A 20013-nucleotide genomic window follows, 5' to 3' on the forward strand; every position below is an offset into this window, starting at 1 on the left:
CGGCCGCCATTTGCGTTTGCTATTTTTAGTCGTTCTAGCCTACGTTAGGGATGGGGGAGAATTTCTCCCAGAAACTTCAGGGGGCTGAGCGCCAATGCATTTGGTCCTCTGAAGGTTGTTCAGGGAGAACTTCTCCGCCCCCCCGCCCCCCCCCCCGGGATGGGACTTATCTTTCACAAATGTCCCTGCCGGCGGTGGGTCCCGGCGGCGGTTCGGCAGGTCTTCGTCAGGGGCGGGGGCGGCAGCCGGTCTTTGGACCGGCTGCCGCTGCCGCCATTACAAGCAAAGTAAAAAAAAACAACACCCCTGTGATAGGCTACGTAACGATTAACGTAGCCTATCACGGCTAGATTTGCAAAGTCAGCCGTGATAGGCTACGTTAATCGTCATGTAGCCTATCACGGGTGACTTTGAAAAAGAAAAAAAAAAGCGCGTACGGCTAATGGCGGCCCCCATAGGGAGCCGCCATTTGCGTTCCTTATTTGGTCCCTGTAGTCTACGTAAAGATTTACGTAGACTACGGCGAAAATAAGGACAATGCAAATAGTGTTGCCCTTATTTTCGCCGTAGTCTGCGTAAATCTTTACGTAGACTACAGGGACCAAATAAGGAACGCGAATGGCGGCTCCCTATGGGGGCCGCCATTTGCGTACGTGCTTTTTTTTTTTTCAAAGTCACCCGTGATAGGCTACGTGATGATTAACGTAGCCTATCACGGCTGACTTTGCAGATCTAGCCGTGACAGGCTACATTAATTGTTACGTAGCCTATCACAGGGGCGTTTTTTTCTTTTTTTTTCTTTTGAAGTTCGCGGCCGGGGAGACGGGGCGCTTCTCCCCGGCCTGAATTTCGGCCGGGTGAGGCGGGAAACCTCCACCCCCTGGCCTGAACTTCGGGGGGAGCTGCAAAGCGCATCCCCCCCACCGCGAAGCAAGCTGCGAGACCAGGTAAGTGACTTTCGTGCACCCCTAGCCTACGTAAATATTTGCATAGGCTAGAACGGTGAAAAATAGTGAACGCCAATGGTGGCTGCTGTAGCCGCCATTTGTGTACGCGTTTTTTTTTACTTTGCCATGATAGGCTATGTAAATATTTATGTAGCCTATCATGGTTAAGTACAGGGACGCAAACGGTGGTGGCTTTGGCTGCTGCCATTTCATCCCTGTGTCAGGGTGGACACTGAGCCCATGGAATCCCAGAGTAGTTCTGATTCTGAGGAAGAGCAGTCGCTCCTGGGAGGGGAGCGTGCTCCTCTTTCCCAGGGCCAACAGCTGATGGAGATTCCTCCCACCAGCATTCCTAGCTTAGATAGCAGTCCTGGGAATGACAGAACGCGGGAAGCAGACTTGATGGACGTGCGACGCTGACGCAGAGAGCAGTGCCAAATGGAGGGCGCAGAAAGGAGGCGTAGTGCCCGGTTGGTGCGCAAACAACGGCTGCGCCCAGAGGATCCATGGGAAATGGGGAGGGACTCTCCCTAGTCCTTAAGTTCAGGGGTCCGCCAGTAATTCCCTTTCAAACGGGGACCAACTGTTCCAACTTAAGGCATAGGTATTCTGCTGCTCATATCTAGTTGCTAACAGTAGAGTTGTTAAGTTGTAAAAGAGGAATAAAGCTTTGATAAGAATCCCTTTGTCTGTGTCTGGACTTGGCAACTGGATTAGACTGAGAGAGGCCTCCAAGGAGCCCTTGACACCCTGCTGCCCAGTGGCCGGATGTCCGGCTGCTGGTGGAGCCGGCCAGCGGCTCCGCAGAATCCCCACAGAGCGGAGCCAGCCAGGCAGGATTCCGGGGGGAGGGACGGAGCGCTTCCCCCCCCATCGAGGATTCCAGGGGGAGTGATGGAGCGCCTCCCCCACCACCACGAAGCAGATCCACGAAATGGTAAGTGACTTTCGTACATCCCTACTCTGCACTATGGAAACAGAAACTTGGTCTCTTTCTCTTTCCCAGTGGTTCTCTTTTACTAAAACAAACAAACAACAGCAACAACAAACTGTTCACATGAGTTGTCTCCTCACATGCCTGGTGTTATATGGGGGGCACAAACATGCACAAATTCTCTTTTTGTGGAAAAGCAGCTGAAATTCTGTGTGGCTTCATGGCTACCACACAACACTGATCACAGTGTTTGAAATGCAAGTTGGCATCCATCATATCATCAGAACTGACTGTCAGATGCCATCCTGTGGGCCTGAGTTTCTCCAACAGGATTGTGGCAGAATGCCCTGCCATCCTACTAATGACAATTGACAAGATAAGCAAAGGAGATGGCTGTTTAACTACAAGGCTGGCCTAAAGCCTATAAGAAACTGCTGTTACAGGGCTGTAAAAAAAGGTTTGTTATGTGTTCCTACAAACTACAGTTTCTATAACAAGGTAGGATTGCAAAACTAATGGATGGGGCAGAAAATATAGGGATGTTCGAACAAGCTCCTTCACACATTCAGGAACATGTGTGTGTGTGTGTGTGTGTGTGTGAGGGGGTGAATGACAACTCTGCCATGCTTCCCAGCAGCTGTGCATTTGGCACTGGTGAAAAAGATGCACATTTTAGGAAACTCTAGTTAATAAGCATTCCCCAAAGTGTAGAAGAGGTGTATGTATGTACTGATGTAGCTTTGCATGGGCCCTTTCATGCTGAAAATGTGGTCTCTGAGCTGAGGGGTGGGGTGGGGTGGGGGTATGGCGGGAGGGTTGACCACCAGGCATGATCCTGCTTCCTTCTCATACATTCATTGAATGTGTGAGAGGGTTCATATGAACACCAATATCATCATAAATGTCTTTAAAAGGCTGTTCGTCAAAAATAGCTTGATGCCATCTGATGAACCCTACATGCTAATAGCAAACTCATTGAGTGTGGATCCTTATGTAGCCGAAACAGCACCATCCACACACAGGAGGGAGTAAATCAGCAGGCTTGGGGAATCTGAAGGTTTGCAGGGGTACAAAACTATAAAAATGAATGCTATGCGGGACCCCCCAAAAAAACAACAATGCAACCCAATGAGAAATGAGCATGTTCAGCGGGCACAGAATGCTGATTGACCATTGGAGGGAAACCAATGGAAAACTAGGGGGAGAGGGGAGTGAAATGGAGTATCCCAAAAGAAGGCATGTCTGACTGGCTGGAACAATGAACAGGAGCACTCCACACTACAATGTTTTGTTGCAGTTCCCCCTTCTGCTGTACCAATAATGAATCTTAGGGCATCCAAGCCATTACTAACCAACACTGCCCAGAGCGCTCCAACTGCAAAATATTCTTGCTTGTTTTCAAAAAAAGCCAAGAATTAGCTTTATTTTGTTTCTGCCTAAGAAGAGATTTGTGAAAGATGAACCTATAAAATATCACCTTCTCTACTATATGCCACAATTCAGAAAAAAACAAATTTGCCATGCTCCAGAAGTGCATATAAAACCTACTGGTCCTCGCTGAAGTTGGCCAGCTCTTTTAATCTATTCATATTTCTGTTGCCTTGTTTGTTATGATTCACTACATGCAGATTTGTAATACTGTATTCACATCCAAAATGTGTCTCCATTATTATTACTTAAAAAAAAATCTGGCTTGAATTATGTTCTAGCGGTTATTTTTAAAGCATGGGGCTTTTATAGGGAGTTTTTCATGTTATATGTCAAATAAGTGGTCTTCATTTTTCTGTAATTGCTGACTAGTTTATTTTATGCTAAGTGCTGGGTAAATAAGTGTGGTGTTGCTATCTCCGACTCAAAGTACAAAATACACATTCACCCACTTTGCAATCTAATAAGTAAATGGTTGTGTAAATTGCCACATCAAAGTCCATTCACAGATGATCCTCAAATTACAGGTATTTGTGCCAGAATAAATATGTATTAGAGAGGACAGTATTAATTCAGAAAGATATGGGTAAGCTCAATGCCTTGTATTGAGTCGTGTGTCATGTAAAGCAAGATTAGTATCTACATTACCATCCCAACAGGGATCAGTCAAATGTTCTCCACATCTGTTTTTCAACTTGAAATAGTGACTTTGGGGAGCAATCCTCCCCGGCTCAACATCTAAGCCTTCATTTTTTCCATGGATTCCCCCCACCTTTTCCCATGGCAACTACTTTGGTGCCCCTGACTTATTTTATCCCAATGCAAGTGATATAGGCCCATCAGGATCACATACTGCAGGCTTACTGGATGTGAATGTCAAAATAGTATGCAGCCAAGCAGATTTGGTCATCTGCTGATGTTGTTGAGGGCAAATGAATTTTAGAGCATGACTAATGCTTCCTATACAAATAATTTGTGCAATCCTAGACAAACAGGGATCACCAACCATCAGGGATAAAAAATAAAATGAAAAAATGAAAATTCACAATTTCCCCTGCAAAAAAAGCCCCAAAAGTATGGCTTGTTTTGATTCTATTTGTGTGTCTGTGAAATGCCCCCACCCCAGGTGAGCCATACATAGAATACACATCTGACAACATTTTAGCAGCTCAGTTTACTTACTTTTCTAAAAACACATTTGAAGCAGAACATTTCAATCTCCTTCAGTATAGCACCAGGTTGTCGTAATTCTGACTGTGTCAGATTCATTCCTCTGTAGTACCTAAGATAAAGTTGGTCCTCCTTTATATTGTTTGATATACTGCTGCCATTCCTGCACACATGTTTGGAAGTAAGTTCCACTGAAAGCAATGGGATTTATTTGCAAACTGCAAGCCACTCCATACATTTTGGTGACCTGTCTACTTTTGAACTGTTTCAGATGGGACATTAAGCAAGGGTATAGGTAGTGTGATTGACTTGTGCTTCTTGTTCACCATACTATCACATCCAAAGGGATTCTCTCATATCTCCTTGCAGCAAAATGCATGCAGCATCTGCTTGAATACGAGGAAGCAGAGAAAAAGAATTGCCAATCAATTTCCGAATTGATGCTGTGATTCTGATGAAATACCATATTTTGACATTTTCACTGGTGCAGGTATTATTTTGCCTTAACCGGTACATTTATGTTTTGCTGCAGAAAGTCCTAGCCCAAACTAGATGTGATAGCAGCAGACTCATGTCTTCAAATATGGGTCTAGTGGATGGAGGAGGGTTTGTTGTTGTTGTTCAGTCGTTCAGTCGTGTCTGACTCTTCGTGACCCCATGGACCATAGCACGCCAGGCCTTCCTGTCCTGCGCTCTCTCCCGGAGCGTGCTCAAGTTCATATTCATTGCATCCGTGATGCTATCTAGCCATCTCATCCTCTGCCGTCCCCTTCTCCTTTTGCCTTCAGTCTTTCCCAGCATCAAGGTCTTTTCCAGGGAGTTTTCTCTTCGCATTAGGTGGCCAAAATATTGGAGCTTCAGCTTCATTATCTGTCCTTCCAATGAGCACTCAGGGTTGATTTCCTTTAGGATGGACTGATTTGACCTCCTTGCAGTCCAGGGGACTCGTAAGAGTCTTCTCCAGCACCACAGTTCGAAAGCATCAATTCTTCGGCGCTCAGCCTTCCTTATAGTCCAGCTCTCACAGCCATACATTACTACTGGGAAAACCATAGCTTTGATTAGACGGACCTTTGTCGGCAAGGTGATGTCTCTGCTTCTTACTATGCTGTCTAGGTTGGCCATAGCTTTCCTCCCAAGGAGAAAGCGTCTTTTAATTTCATGGCTACAGTCACCGTCTGCGGTGATCTTGGAGCCCAAGAAAGTAAAATCTGTCACTGCTTCCATTTCTTCCCCTTCTATATGCCAGGAGGTGATAGGGCCAGATGACATGATCTTCGTTTTTTTAATGTTGAGTTTCAAACCAGCTTTTGCACTCTCCACTTGCACCCTCAACAAGAGGCTCTTGAGATCCTCTTCGCTTTCTGCCATTAGGGTGGTATCGTCTGCATATCGGAGGTTGTTGATAATTCTCCCGGCAATCTTAATTCCGACCTGTGATTCATCCAATCTTCTTTCTGACCTGTGATTCATCCAACCCAGCGTTTCTCATGATGTACTCTGCATATAAGTTAAATAAGCAGGGTGACAATATGCAGCCTTGTCGTACTCCTTTCCCAATTTTGAACCAATCGGTTGTTCCATCTCTGGTTCTTACTGTTGCTTTTTGATCCTCATACAGGTTTCTCAGGAGACAGGTAAGGTGGTCTGGTACTCCCATCTCTTTCAGAATTTGCCACAGTTTGTTGTGATCCACACAATCAAAGGCTTTAGCGTAGTCAATGAAGCAGAAATAGACGTTTTTCTGGAATTCTCTTGATTTCTCCATGATGCAGCGAATGTTGGCGATTTGATCTCTAGTTCCTCTGCCTCTTCGAAACCCAGCTTGTACTTCTGGTAGTTCTCGGTTCGCATACTGCTGAAGCCTAGCTTGTAGGATTTTGAGCATCACCTTGCTGGCGTGTGAAATGAGCGCAATTGTGCGGTAGTTTGAACACTCTTTGGCGTTGCCCTTCTTTGGAATTGGAATGTAAACTGACCTTTTCCAGTCTTGTGGCCACTGTTGAGTGTTCCAGATTTGTTGGCATATTGAATGCAGCACTTTAACAGCATCATCTTTTAGGATTTTAAATAACTCAGCTGGAATATTGTCATCTCCGCTAGCTTTGTTGTTACTAATGCTTCCTAAGGCCCACTTGACTTCACTCTCTAGGATGTCCGGCTCAAGTTCAGTGACCGCACTATCATGGCTATCAGGGACATTCAGATCTTTCCTGTATAGTTCTTCTGTGTATTCTTGCCACCTCTTCTTAATCTCATCTGCTTCTGTTAGGTCCCTGCCGCCTTTGTCCTTTATCATGCCCATCTTTGCACAAAACGTTCCCTTGAGATCTCCAGTTTTCTTGAAGAGATCTCTAGTCTTTCCCATTCTGTTGTTTTCCTCAATTTCTTTGCATTGTTCATTTAAGAAGGCCTTCTTGTCTCTCCTTGCTATTCTCTGGAACTCTGCATTCAGTTGGGTATATCTTCCCCTTTCTCCCTTGCTTTTCGCTTCCCTTCTTTCCTCAGCTACTTGTAAAGCCTCATCAGACAGCCACTTGGCTTTCTTGCATTTCTTTTTCTTTGGGACGGATTTCGTTGCTGCCTCCTGAACAATGTTACGGACCTCCGTCCATAGTTCCTCAGGCACTCTGTCTATCAGGTCTAATCCCTGAAATCTATTCCTCACCTCCACTGTATATTCATCAGGGATATGATTTAGGTCATACCTGAACGGTTTAGTGGTTTTCCCGACGTTCTTCAATTTAAGCCAAAATTTTGCAAGAAGCAGCTCATGATCTGAGCCACAGTCAGCTCCAGGTCTTGTTTTTACTGACTGTATGGAGCTTCTCCATCTTTGGCTGCAAAGGACATAATCAATCTGATTTCGATATTGACCATCTGGTGACGTCCATGTGTAGAGTCGCCTCTTGTGCTGTTGGAAAAGAGTGTTTGCTATGATCAGCATGTTCTCTTGGCAAAACTCTATTAGCTTTTGTCCTGCTTCATTTTGTACACCAAGACCATGCCTGCCTGTTATCCCGGTGATTTCTTGACTTCCTACTTTAGCATTCCAATCCCCTATGATGAAGAGGACATCTTTTTTTGGTGTTAGTTCTAGAAGGTGTTGTAGGTCTTCATAGAACCGATCAACCTCAGCTTCTTCGGCCTCAGTGGTTGGGGCATAGACTTGAATTACTGTGATGTTGAATGGTTTGCCTTGGATTCGTACTGAGATCATTCTATCATTTTTAAGATTGTACCCCAGTACTGCTTTTCCCACCCTTTTGTTGACTATGAGTGCTACTCCATTTCTTCTAAGGGATTCTTGCCCACAATAGTAGATATGATGGTCACCTGAATTAAATTCGCCCATGCCTGTCCATTTTAGTTCGCTGATTCCCAAGATGTCGATGTTCAATCTTGCCATCTCATGTTTGACCACCTCCAGCTTACCTTGATTCATTGATCTGACATTCCAGGTTCCTAAACAATATTGTTCTTTACAGCATCGGATTTTCTTTTCACCGCTAGACACATCCACAGCTGAGTGTCCTTTCGGGTTTGGCCCAGCCGCTTCACTCTTTCTGGCGCTACTTGGAAATACCCTCTGCTCTTCCCCAGTAGCATATTGGACACCTTCCGACCTGAGGGGCTCATCTTCCGGCGTCATATCTTTTAGCCTTGTGATACGTTCCATGGGGTTTTCTTGGCAAGAATACTGGAGTGGGTTGCCATTTCCTTCTCCAGTGGACCACATTTTGTCAGAACTCTCTGCCATGACCTGTCCGTCTTGGGTGGCCCTGCACGGCATAGCTTATGGCTTCACTGAGTTACGCAAGCCCCTTCGCCACAACAAGGCAGTGATCCATGAAGGGGTTAGGAGGAGGGTTAGGGATGATTTAATGCCAACTTCGTTATTATATTATCTCAGCTGTGCTCTGATACCAGGAGCTATCTGTATCTTGGAGAAAAGTAACCGGGGAAGGAAAAGTAGAGAGCAAAACAGTTGATGTGGAGAGGATTCATCCCATCCCACCCATATGCTCATTTGCATCAAGGTAGGGATGGATGGACTCATCCCCATCCACTTGTTGAACCCCCGCTGGCCATTTTGCAAAAAAAATGGTGGCTCAGGTTTTTCCGCAAATGTAATGTTGCATAAATGGCGGCTGTAAAGGGGCCATTTATGCAACGTTACAGGCGTAAATGGACCATTTACGCCTGTAATGTTGCATAAATGGCTCCTTGATGGCCACCATTTATGTAACATTATATTTACAAAGAAAGCCGGGCCACCATTTTTTCACAAAATGGCAACTCACTGAAGGAATGGTCAGCCACCAGGCTCTTGTGGGCTGTGCAGTGGCTGGGTGAACAGGGTCCAGTAAGAGTAACGGTCCATGGACTGGGACTCGGGAGGCCGAGGGGGGAGTCTGTACTAGGATTTTAAAAACTGTGATTTTCAAATCACAGAAGAGTGAGGCAGAGGTTTTCTAAAACAACCCCCTTGCTTTGATCTGGGGACCTTTTACTACTCCAAGTTACACTGTTGCGCAGCTTGCATTAGAAAAATGTCCCCACAAATATTTTTTTGTAAGATTTTTATGGTTTGGATCAGACCATCCCCTGCTTTAGACAGATCCAACTTTATAGCCATCTCATGTAGTTTGACATTTAGAATCTGTTGGTAAGGGGCACAAATTAAATTTCTGTAGAATAGATTTTTCCAGAGAGATTTCAACCCAGATTGTACAGATGTGACTTCAAATCTCTGCTGCGTACAGCTTTAGGCAAGTCATTCTCTCAACCTCAGTCATTTTTAAAATGAGGATCTAACCAACCTATAAAATCTGTAAAATGAGGATCTTATGTACATATGTGTTGTGAGGATGAATGACATAATTACTTGGCATATTAAGTACTACAGAAATGATAAATAATGATAAATTAACTAAACTATGCTTTATAATTTCATCCAACTTTCACAGCTAGTTCTGGTAGCTGAAGATACACAGTGTAAATTCAAATAAATGTAACATTTATAGTTATAGATTGATAATATTCTGTTACATCTGATGGCTATCAGAGGAGGAGATTTTATTTTATTGAGTTCCTTTCAGGCACAACCTGTTTCAAAGTGTTTTACAGAATAGTAAACCTAGTGCTACTAATGCACTGGACTTGGTTTGTGGAAGAGGAAGCTGGCTATTGTGTAGCTGATGCATGGGTTGGTAGAAGGTACAGAGCTGGAACATAAAAAAAAGTATAATGAAATCTATTTAAAGTGACTGATAAACATGATGGATGGAGTTAGGAAAAAAATAAATTTTCTTTTATATTTAGTTTATCAAGCTTTGCTTTTGTGTGATAGACCCAAGGACTATAAGAGAGAGACCCATTTCCAGAGGATAAATCAAAAAGTTCACCAGCACCCAGAAAGTCACAATGAAGGCATAGTGAGGACACAATCATTTGCAAATGTAGATATGGAACTTTGATGGATGGATACTAAATGAAATTAGGTGGAAACATTTTTCTCCTATGTTGGACTGAATAGCTGTAAGCTATATCAGTAGGTTTGTTTTACCACTAAGGTATCTATAGAGAGGGGAATATGAAATCTCAGCCCTGGTTCATATATTTGACAAGGATCAGTACCAAGACAGTGTTAAAAACATGGCATGAGCCTTCCTCTCCACTATGGAAATGCTCTACCTGGCACCAGCTTGTCTGGCTAAAAGGGGGGGGGCATTGCGGGCAGGTGGGGTGACAAGACGTAGGGGCCTCTGATTAGTGCACCCCAGTGGCCCCACCATGCAGGGAGGGGCATGCTGAGCTGCCTTAAACTCAGCTCCCCCTCCCAATCTCAGCTGTTTGGCATGACGCAGCTCCCTCCCACCCTCCCCTTAGCAGTGTGGGTTTTTGCCGGTTGACCCTTCGGGAGCCATGTAGGAATTTTTTGGCTCACAGTCCGATTGGCCTAGGACTGTGGGTCTTTTTCACCTACATCACACTGTTAGGTGGGGGGGGGGTCCTACAGGGGAATACAGTCTATATCATCGGTCACATTCCACTTGGCGGCTAGGACGGGCAAAACAGGAAAGGGAGTAGGGATGGTGTGCATGCAGAGGCACCTTATGGTGACAGGTAATGCCTGAGGCTAGGGATGGTGGAGAATTTCTCCACGAATCTCCGGGAGACCGAATGCCAACGCATTCGCCCCCCCGAAATTGGTGGGGAAATTCTCCGCTGGCCCCCCGCCCCCCCGGGATGGGACTTACCGTGGCCGAATGTCCCTCTTGGCGGTGGGTCCCGGCAGCGTTTCGGCAGCATTTCGGCGGGGGTGGGGGCGGCGGCCGGTCTCCCGACTGGCTGCCGCCGCCACCATTACAAAATAAAAAAGTAAAGTTAAAAAAAACAACACACACCCGTGATAGGCTACGTGACGATTTACATAGCCTATCACGACTGACTTTGGAAATCTAGCCATGATAGGCTACGTAAATCATCACGTCGCTTATCATGGGTGTTTTTGTTTTTGTTTTTTACTTTACTTTTTTTTTTCGCGGCCAGGGAGACGGGGCGCTCCTCCCCGGCCTGAATTTCAGCGGCGAGGGATGGGGCACCTCTCCCCCGGCCTGAATTTCGGCCGGGCGGGGCGCCTCCCCCCCCTCGCCTGAACTTCGGGGGGAGAACCGAAGTGCCTCCCCCCCACCACGAAGCAAGCTTCGAGAACAGGTAAGGGACTTTCATCCATCCCTACTTGAGGCCCCCCAAACGGGTTTTGCGGCTCGGCGGGGGGATAAGGGTTGCCTGGGAGACCAACCCTACTCACTCACCCAGGTGTTGTGCGGCACCGGGTTGGGGATGACACCGGAAGGTCTACCTCCCCCAGAAGGGGCAGTCCAGAGGGATGGCGAGATCACCGCCACCCCTCAGTCTGGGTGTGTTTTCACCCAAGAAGTGTCAGCTAGCTGCTGACACAGTTAGATGCCCGTCCTAGTTACCCCTTTGCAAATATTTCAATAAAATATGGCCCAATTTTCAACCCAAGCTTGTTGTCTGCATCTTCTTTGACCCATCTCCGCTCGCAATCAATTTCCAGTGTGAAACAGGCCCTGCAAGTGAGCATGCAACCATATAAAGGCCCAGTCTGCATGATTTCTTCCCTTCAAGAACTGGGCTAAGATGTATGAAATGGGACTTGGTCTTAAACTGCTAAGATCATATTGCCCTTATACAAATCTATGGTGCAACCACACTTAGAATAACTCTGTACAGTTCTGGTCATCAAACCTAAAACAAGATGGTTGAGCTGGAAAAAGTGCAAAAAAGGGCAACTGAAATGATCAAGGAGCTGGAGCAATTCCCCTATGAGAGAAGGTCACAACAGCTGGGACTGTTTAGCTTAGAAAAGAGACAAGTAAGGGGAGACATGATAGAGGTGTACAAAGAGGTGTACAAAACTATGCATGGTGTGGAGAAAGCTGGGAGGGAGACATTTTGCTCCCTGTCTCATAATACTAGAACCTGGGGTCATTGCATGAAGCTGATTGGTGGAAGCTTCAGGTCAGATAAAAGGAAGCTTCACAGAGTGCATAGTTAAACTATGGAATTTGTTCCCACAAGATGTAGTGATAGTCACCAATTTGGATAGCTTAAAAGGGGACTGGACAAATTCCTGGAGGAGAGGGCTATCAACGGCTACTAGTCCTGATAGCTATCTGCTACCTTCAGTATCAGAAGCAGTATGCCCATGTACACCAGTTGCTGGGGAATATGGGCAGGACAGTGGTGTTGTGCTCATGGCTTGTGGGTTTCCCAGGGGCAGCTGGCTGGCCAGCATCTAAACAGAATGCTGGACTAGATGGATCATGTTATGTTCTTAACATGGGTGGATATATGTCAGTGGTTAAATGCAGCCTTCTCTAGCTAACTAGTGAGTAGTCACAGTGCTCTTTGATTCAGCTATACTGTTTGTAATGGAAGGCAGTGATGGTGGATCTATGGACACTTCTTGTCAGAGACTGAAACTTTTATTAACAGTACGAACAAATATTACAGGAGTTTGGTACTTAGCGGGCAGGCTGATAGCACTCAGCAGGAGATAAAGGACAGCAGAAATCAACTGCTGCTTTTTGTCTGTTTGCTTTTTTTTGCCATTCCCCCAGTTGCAATTCTTCTTCAGTTCTTGCATACATGCCTAATATAAAAGTTCCAGTGACAACAGTGAAGAATAAAGCACCAGCCAAGGGTAACATACTTTCTTATAGAAGACTGCTAAGCAGAAGGTGAAAACCCAACCTCCTACGGTTAATTACAACCTTCTTTTCCCAAAGATGGCCATCCAAAGCAGTACCCAACAAACAACCGCAGTGAGCTCTTGATAATGAAAGTCAAAGAGAAGGAAATGTGGATGGGAAGCCCCGAGAAGACGGAGATCAAAGCAAGGCCTCACTCTCAATCTATCTCCTAGGGTGGATGGAAAGGAAAAGTACTAAAAACTAAACTGGCAAGCAATATCAGCTGCAGCTGAAATCATTCATCCTGGAATACCTGCCCAAATAATAGTCTTGCAAGATTTCCTACAACCAATAAAATATGAGCACTGGCAGATCTCAGCAAGGAGAAAAGAAGTGCAACAAGAAGTGGCTTGAAAAACAACACCTTACCTGTCCATATCTTGCATTCTCACACACATATGTCTCATAGTATTCAGCAAGTTCTGGTGCATATTCATTAATATCAAGAACTTGGATATAAACGTTCACTTTCGATATTTGATTTGGGTTCACTGAATCAAAGGGAACAAAAATAAGTACAATGAAAGGAAAAGTCAATAGCTCATATTTGATTGTTGTGACATTGCATTTTGGTATATAATTTTGGCATTAAAATGCTTTGTTCAGCTATAGCAGCTGCCTATTGTAAAATAAAAATCTTTTCTGAGGGACATAGTGTGCCTTTGATTTTAATAAGTACCATGTACATAATTGTGTTACATATGTCACAATGAAATAATAATAATAATAATAATAATAATAATAATGTATTTTGTATAATATTACCCATTGTGCTGCTATACAGAGTCTTCAATTGCAGTAATTGCAGAACATTTCTGAACTGCATTGAATGACTCAGTACATGGCAGAGCACTGGACTGGTTCATTCAAGCATGTTCTTCATTTGATTATTGCCATTATTGATTAAATACCACAAATAAACTGTCAGATTTCCTTAAATGTCCTCAGACACAGTGTTTTGCATTACAGTCTGCAAATCATCGTATTGAGTAATCAAGAGATGAGAATAATCAAGAGATTAACATGTAAAAAAACAAGAAAGGAAGGAAGGAAGGAAGGAAGGAAGAAAAAGAGAAGAAGGCAGCTTTGAAATAATTTATGAAAACTGTACTAAACTCAAAAGCTTTCGAACAGATGGATCTTTTACTTAAGGTAGCATGACAAACAGTATATTGCAGTGAATTGTCCCACACTTACATCGGCTTAATTATCAAGATAAATTTGAGAATTTACTTTCAGCTCACAAAAACATACAAAGCCACACTCATTGTTCTTATGTGCATAAGTGAATTAGAGCACAAGCATATGGATGTCTACTCAGATGTAAGCCAGATTTGATTTCAATGGGGCTTACTTCCAGGTAACTATGTACAGGATTGCGGCAATAAACTCCTATAATTTTCTCCATTGGCTTTCTTGGCTCTTATTCTTTAAAAAAAAATTATTGGGCTTTTTTCATGTTTTTATTTGATATTGTTCAACATATCAGTACTTTACAAAAGCAGGGAAGGCTTGATTAAGGTGGAAAGAGACAAGGAATTCTAGGAACTATTTTTTAACCCTTGACCATATTGATAAGTCCATTGTGCCAATAGAAATCTGCAATAGTAAATATATAAATAATGCCAGAAATTCACACTTTGGATAGAAGCAACCTTTTAGGAACCCACACAGTATTAATGTTGGTATTATTTTGAAAATCTGCAGTCTTATAGTATAATTCTCTAAAGTCCTTTGAGATCATTTTCTGACAAAGAATGCCCAACAAATATTTCAGTTTTGTTCTTTGAACAAAATACTTTAGGCTCTTTTATCACAGCACTTGCTGTTCCAAGAGGAAAACATCCTTTTACTCAATTAGTTCTGCCAGTGGTAGATAAAGTAAGCTAACAGCTAATATGCCTTGCTTTTAACAACTGACACAGAATTACAGAAATTAATTCACTTTTAAAAAGGCTTCTGCAGAACAAAGATGCTAAAGCAACATTCCCCATCACATATCCTACATATTAGAATATTCTGTTGTAATACTGAAACATTTTGGATTTCTTTTTCAAAAAAATGTTTTCTACTTTAATATTTGATTTATCAATTACACAATTTATTTACAGTATTTCCATTAAGAACATAAAAACATAAGAAGAGCCCTGCTGGATCAGACCAAGGGTCCATCTAGTCAACAGCATTCTGTTCACACAGTGGCCAACCAGCTGTTGATCAGGAACCACAAGCAGGACACGAGCACAACAGCACCCTCCCACCCATGTGCCCCAGAAACTGGTGTACATAGGCATATTCCCTCTGTTACTGGAGGTAGCACATAGTCATTAAGCCTAGTAGCCACTGATAGACTTCTCCTCCAGGAATTTGTCTAACCCCCTTTTAACACCATCCAGGTTGGTGGCCGTCACTACATCTTGTGGTAATGAATTCCATAGTTTAGCTATGTGCTGTGTGAAGAAGTACTTCCAAATGGATCTGTCCTGAATCTCCCACCAATCAGCTTCATGGGATGACCTTGGGTTCTAGTATTATGAAAGAGGTGGCAAAAAGTCTCCCTATTCACATTCTCCACACCATGCATAATTTTGTACACCCCTATCATGTTTCCCCTTACCCTCCTTTTTTTCCAAGCTAAGCGATCCCAGGTGTTGCAACCTTCCCTCGTAGGGGAGACACTCCAGCCCATTAAGCTATCAAGGGTGTGGTAGGAATATAGCAATTATGGTTTTCACTTTAACATATTACTTCCCAGCTGACTGACAAGATGAAAAACAGCATATAGGTTTATACATTCTAGGGATGTGCTTTTGGTTTGGACAGATCCCAAATCCGAACCAAATTGGCCTGCTTTAGAAAGATTCAGGGCTCTCCCAATGTGAAACAGGTGTCCTCCATGCCATCCCAAATTTAATCAGGCAGTTGCGAACTTGGCTCTTCAGGGGTCCCAGAGTACTCAAACAGATTCAGACCGTGTGTTTTTGTAAAATGGTTATATTTCCCTCCGGTTTCATGATTACATTTCATCCAGAAAACAAAAAGAAATGCCTGAAACTGTTTTTCATTCATCATAACTCTCTACCCCAGTTCCTATTCTTCTGAATTTTTGCAGATTATTTACTCAGCAGCATTGCTAGGATGCATGCCTTTGCCCCCAACCACTCAGGAATAAACCCTTTTTACCTCTCTAAACTTTAAGGTCTCCCCTTGCACAAAACCTCTACATCTTTCCCTTTGATCTTTGGTAGACTTCATACCCTCAGAAGAGGGAACCATGTCTGCAAATAAAGCAGGGATGGGCAACACGTAGCCCAGATGTGGCCCTTGGTCTCTTTTGTGGCCCCTGCCAGACCCCCAAAGTACTACCACCACTGAATTGTGGTGGCATGATGGCAGAGGTGGCAAAAAACCTGTAGTTCCCCTTTAAAACATTTTCCCTTAGTTTTAATGGCAAATTGCCTTCTTCTGGTGATGTGATTTGCCTTTAAAACAAAGTGCATGTTCACCATGCACTTTGTTTTAAAGGGATTTTAAAACAAAATCAAACAACTTTTTGCTGGCACTTCTGCAGCACCAAAATTTGGCAAAAATTTAGTGGTGTGGCAGTATTTTCATTGGTGGGGAGTGCAGCTCTCAGTGGGTTCTCGGGGACAAAATTGGCATCCAGACCCTCCAAAGTTGACTGCTCCTGCTGTGAAGAAATTAAAAAGTTATAGCCATCCTCCTGTAAAAAAACAAAACCAAAACCGAAACTTTAAAGACACCTACCACATAACCCCTGAACCTATTTGTCTAACATTTGGGGTCTTCATCCAATCAGAAGGAGCTACTATGTCTCCAAATTTCACCCATTTCTGTCAAAAAGTAAAAAGTTTACAGCTGTTTGTTGATGTTCCCATTATAGTCAATGGGACCATATGAAATGTTGGATTTTCTAAAGTTTGGGTCTTGCTTGAGAAAATCCAAGCTGAAGCAACTTGCTTTCTGAGGTGTTGAAGCAGAATCTGAACTGAATCTTATATTTGGTGTATACCCCTAATAATTTTTTTCTGGTTAGTTTCTCCAGTTTTTCCTCAGATTATCTATGCCTTTCCGACACACCAACTAATGAAATCATACGCATATTGGATTTCATCATACAACCAACATTCACTGCATTTTTCCTATTTCAGGATTACAAATCTGTTGAAGAACAAAATAAGTTGTAATTCAACATGACATTAAAAAGGCAAATAAGGCTGTCTTCTAACTCTACAGTACGTACTGGAACTGTTTAATCAATTCTACATATAATATCAAAGAAATCTGTGACCAAATTGATTCTGACATTCAGTTATGAACCCTTCATAAGCCTCCTTGATGTGTTACTCATGTGAAGGGGGCATCAGATGAGCCAAATGAAGTGGAGGCATGCACTTGGCCCCGCTCCCATCATGCATGCTTCCTGGCCCTGCCTACAGGCATACAGGCATTATCATAGTCATCTGCCTCTGAAGGGAGAAAAGCCTTTGCATTATGACCCCTTCACATGAGCAACTTTTGAAGGGGATCATAGACAGGGATCAAAGTCTTTCTGAGGAAATGGGTGATTTCCACCCTGAGAATGGAAGTTTAGAATAGGGTAGGAAATATGTAAATAGACAGATAATATTGAGTTCTGGCAACTATTAATAATATTGTATCATGAAAGTCCTTTTATCCTTGTTCTGTGTTTTCTTTTTAAAAAACCCAAGAGAAACTGTGAAAACATAGATTAGAAAACTCACATGATATATTGGACTGTAACAAGGTGGAAGAGAAAAAGAAAAAACAAACCATTTTTAGTTAAACTGAACTCTGTTTATAAACTACTGAGATTCTTTAAAATGATGCAGTGTGATTTTTCCATGCTGTAAGTAATTTTTCTTTTGATATGATTTAATTTTTGTGTGCATTATCCTTTATAATGAAAAGCCCACAGCCCATCTTTTTGAAGAAGCAATCTCAAGTTATCTGAAATTGTTCCCTTGTGATTTTCATTTATACTTTTTATTGCTGGGAACTAAGATTTTGGCACACACTGTTCCAGAGTCACATCTAAGCAATTTTTTTTTTTGGGGGGGGGAATCACATCCCAAAGGCAAGGTGACCTGTAAGTGAGAGCACAAATGAGGGAATTTGCATTTGATTTTGATACAAAACTGACAGGTGAGATCTATATAAGGGATGCTTTTCAAGTTTAATTGCAACAGTATGGAAGTGTGGCTGATTTAGGCCCTGCTTTCACAATTAATTTGAGGCACGGGTTTCTGACTGGTGTTAAATTAAACCCTGGCTAATATCATACCATTCAAAAAACCTGCTGTGAAATTAACCGGAGTCTAGTTTAACATAAGGTCTCGTACCAGGTGAACAATTTTATATGCTTGAGTGCAGCTTAAAATGTTATAGTTTCCATTATATCACATTTCTTCTTTGTTTCTTCTTCTTCTTCTTCTTCTTCTTCTTCTTCTTCTTCTTCTTCTCCTTCTCCTTCTCCTTCTCCTTCTTCTTCTTCAACAAGTACTTTTTTATGAAAGAGTATAAGACTTCAGAGCTCCAACATTATTCTGCTTCCATCAAACTTATCATTTTAATAGTGCTACACAATGTGACAAGCAACAGTGACATAATGAGAAAGTAGCATATATTCTCTGTTCAGAAAGAAAAGGTATTCTGAAGATAATTGCAATGAATAAATATTGTTAAATGCAGTATCTCAAGCACAGGGCTCCTTAAAGTCTTACTCACTTGATTCTGTGGCTGTAACGGTTATGTTGTGCCAAGCTGCTATCTCTCGGTCCAGAGGTTTAGTTATACTGATCGTTCCATTGTGTGTATCAATGCTGAACAATCCCCCTAAATACTTGGTGGGAACAATAGAATACCTGCACCCCAAAGTAAAAAAGAGAGACTTTCTTAGACACTGAGGAAAAAACATTCTGTAGGAAACAAGGACCTACAATCTATTGTCAGTCAAGAAAAGAGAACTACGTAGGCACACATATGGATGTGTGCTCCAGCTATTCAGAAATCATGAAAAATGGACACTGATAAACATTTAATATTCACTGCTGCCAAGATCAAAGCGCTTCTTTTTATGAAACTAAATATGCTTCAGACCTACATTAATGTGAACCAAATCTAAAATGCATTATTCATTCCTATTTCGCAGACGGGCTCACAGCAGGTGAATGACTCGATTCAAAAGAAACAGCCAAGTGCCACTTGTGAAATGACTCACACTGGCAACTAAGTTAGGGTAGAACAGAACAGTACATTTATTTCATCATGGCTGATGCAATGTCAAAGAAGCAACACAAGGAGGGAGAGAAGAAAAGAGTACCTATTTTATCATATGCCTTTCACTTACATTAAGCATAAAGAAAAGGGGAGAAAATCATGGTGCCAGGTGGGGGAGGGAAATACCTGTGGGTATACTTCTCACAAACTGCTTTGTAAGCCAGCAGAGTATTATTTATTTATTTAGCCAGTCAAAGGAACTGGTTTGTACTTTCTTCCTTCCATTGTCAAGAATACGGATGTATGAAAGTCACTTACCTTTTCGAAGGGTGACATTTGCGGTGGGGAGGGAGGCACTCCGTCCCTCCCCCTGAAATTCTCCCCGGCCAGCTCCACTTCGCAGTGACTCCATGGAGCCACCAGCCGGGGCCGCCCGCAGCTGGACATCCAGCCGCTGGGCTGCACAAGGATGCAAATGGTGGCCGCCGTAGCTGCCACCATTTGCGTCCCTGTATTTTGCTGTGATAGGCTATATATATATTTACATAGCCTATCACGGCAAAAAAAAAAAAAAGGGAACACAAATGGCGGTGGCTACGGTGGCTGCCATTTGCATTCCCTTTTTTTGCCATGATAGGCTACATAAATATTTACGTAGCCTATTACAGCAAAAGACAGGGGCGCAAATGGCGGCCACTACACCATTTGCGCCCCTGTCTTTTGCTGTGATAGGCTACGTAAATATTTAAGTAGCCTATTACAGCAAAAAAAAAAAAAAAAGGGAACGCAAATGGCGGCTACGTTGGCTGCCATTTGCATTCCCTTTTTTTTGCTGTGATAGGCTACGTAAATATTTATGTAGCCTATCATGGCCTCCGCAGGGACCCAAATGACATCCCTGCATTAGCCATGACAGGCTACGTAAGTATTTACGTAGCCTATCACGATAATAAGGAAGAAGCAAATGTAGGGATGGCGGAGAATTTCT

General features: G+C 43.0%; 1 protein-coding gene across 1 annotated transcript in view; it reads right to left on the reverse strand.

The window, feature by feature from the left end:
- Positions 1-20013, reverse strand: part of LOC146347136 (cadherin-19-like) — a 67594-nt gene that overhangs the window by 12292 nt on the left and 35289 nt on the right. The window contains exons 7-8 of the mRNA XM_084848106.1: positions 18534-18670; positions 13134-13255 (exon numbers count right to left, since the gene is read on the reverse strand). Of these exons, the coding sequence (XP_084704232.1) occupies positions 13134-13255; positions 18534-18670 (259 nt within the window). The remainder of the gene's footprint in view (positions 1-13133; positions 13256-18533; positions 18671-20013) is intronic.

This window comes from Heloderma suspectum, chromosome 4 (genome assembly GCF_057233095.1).
Source record: "Heloderma suspectum isolate Gila_16-S chromosome 4, 16-S_ref, whole genome shotgun sequence".
Taxonomy (NCBI): Eukaryota; Metazoa; Chordata; class Lepidosauria; order Squamata; family Helodermatidae; genus Heloderma; species Heloderma suspectum.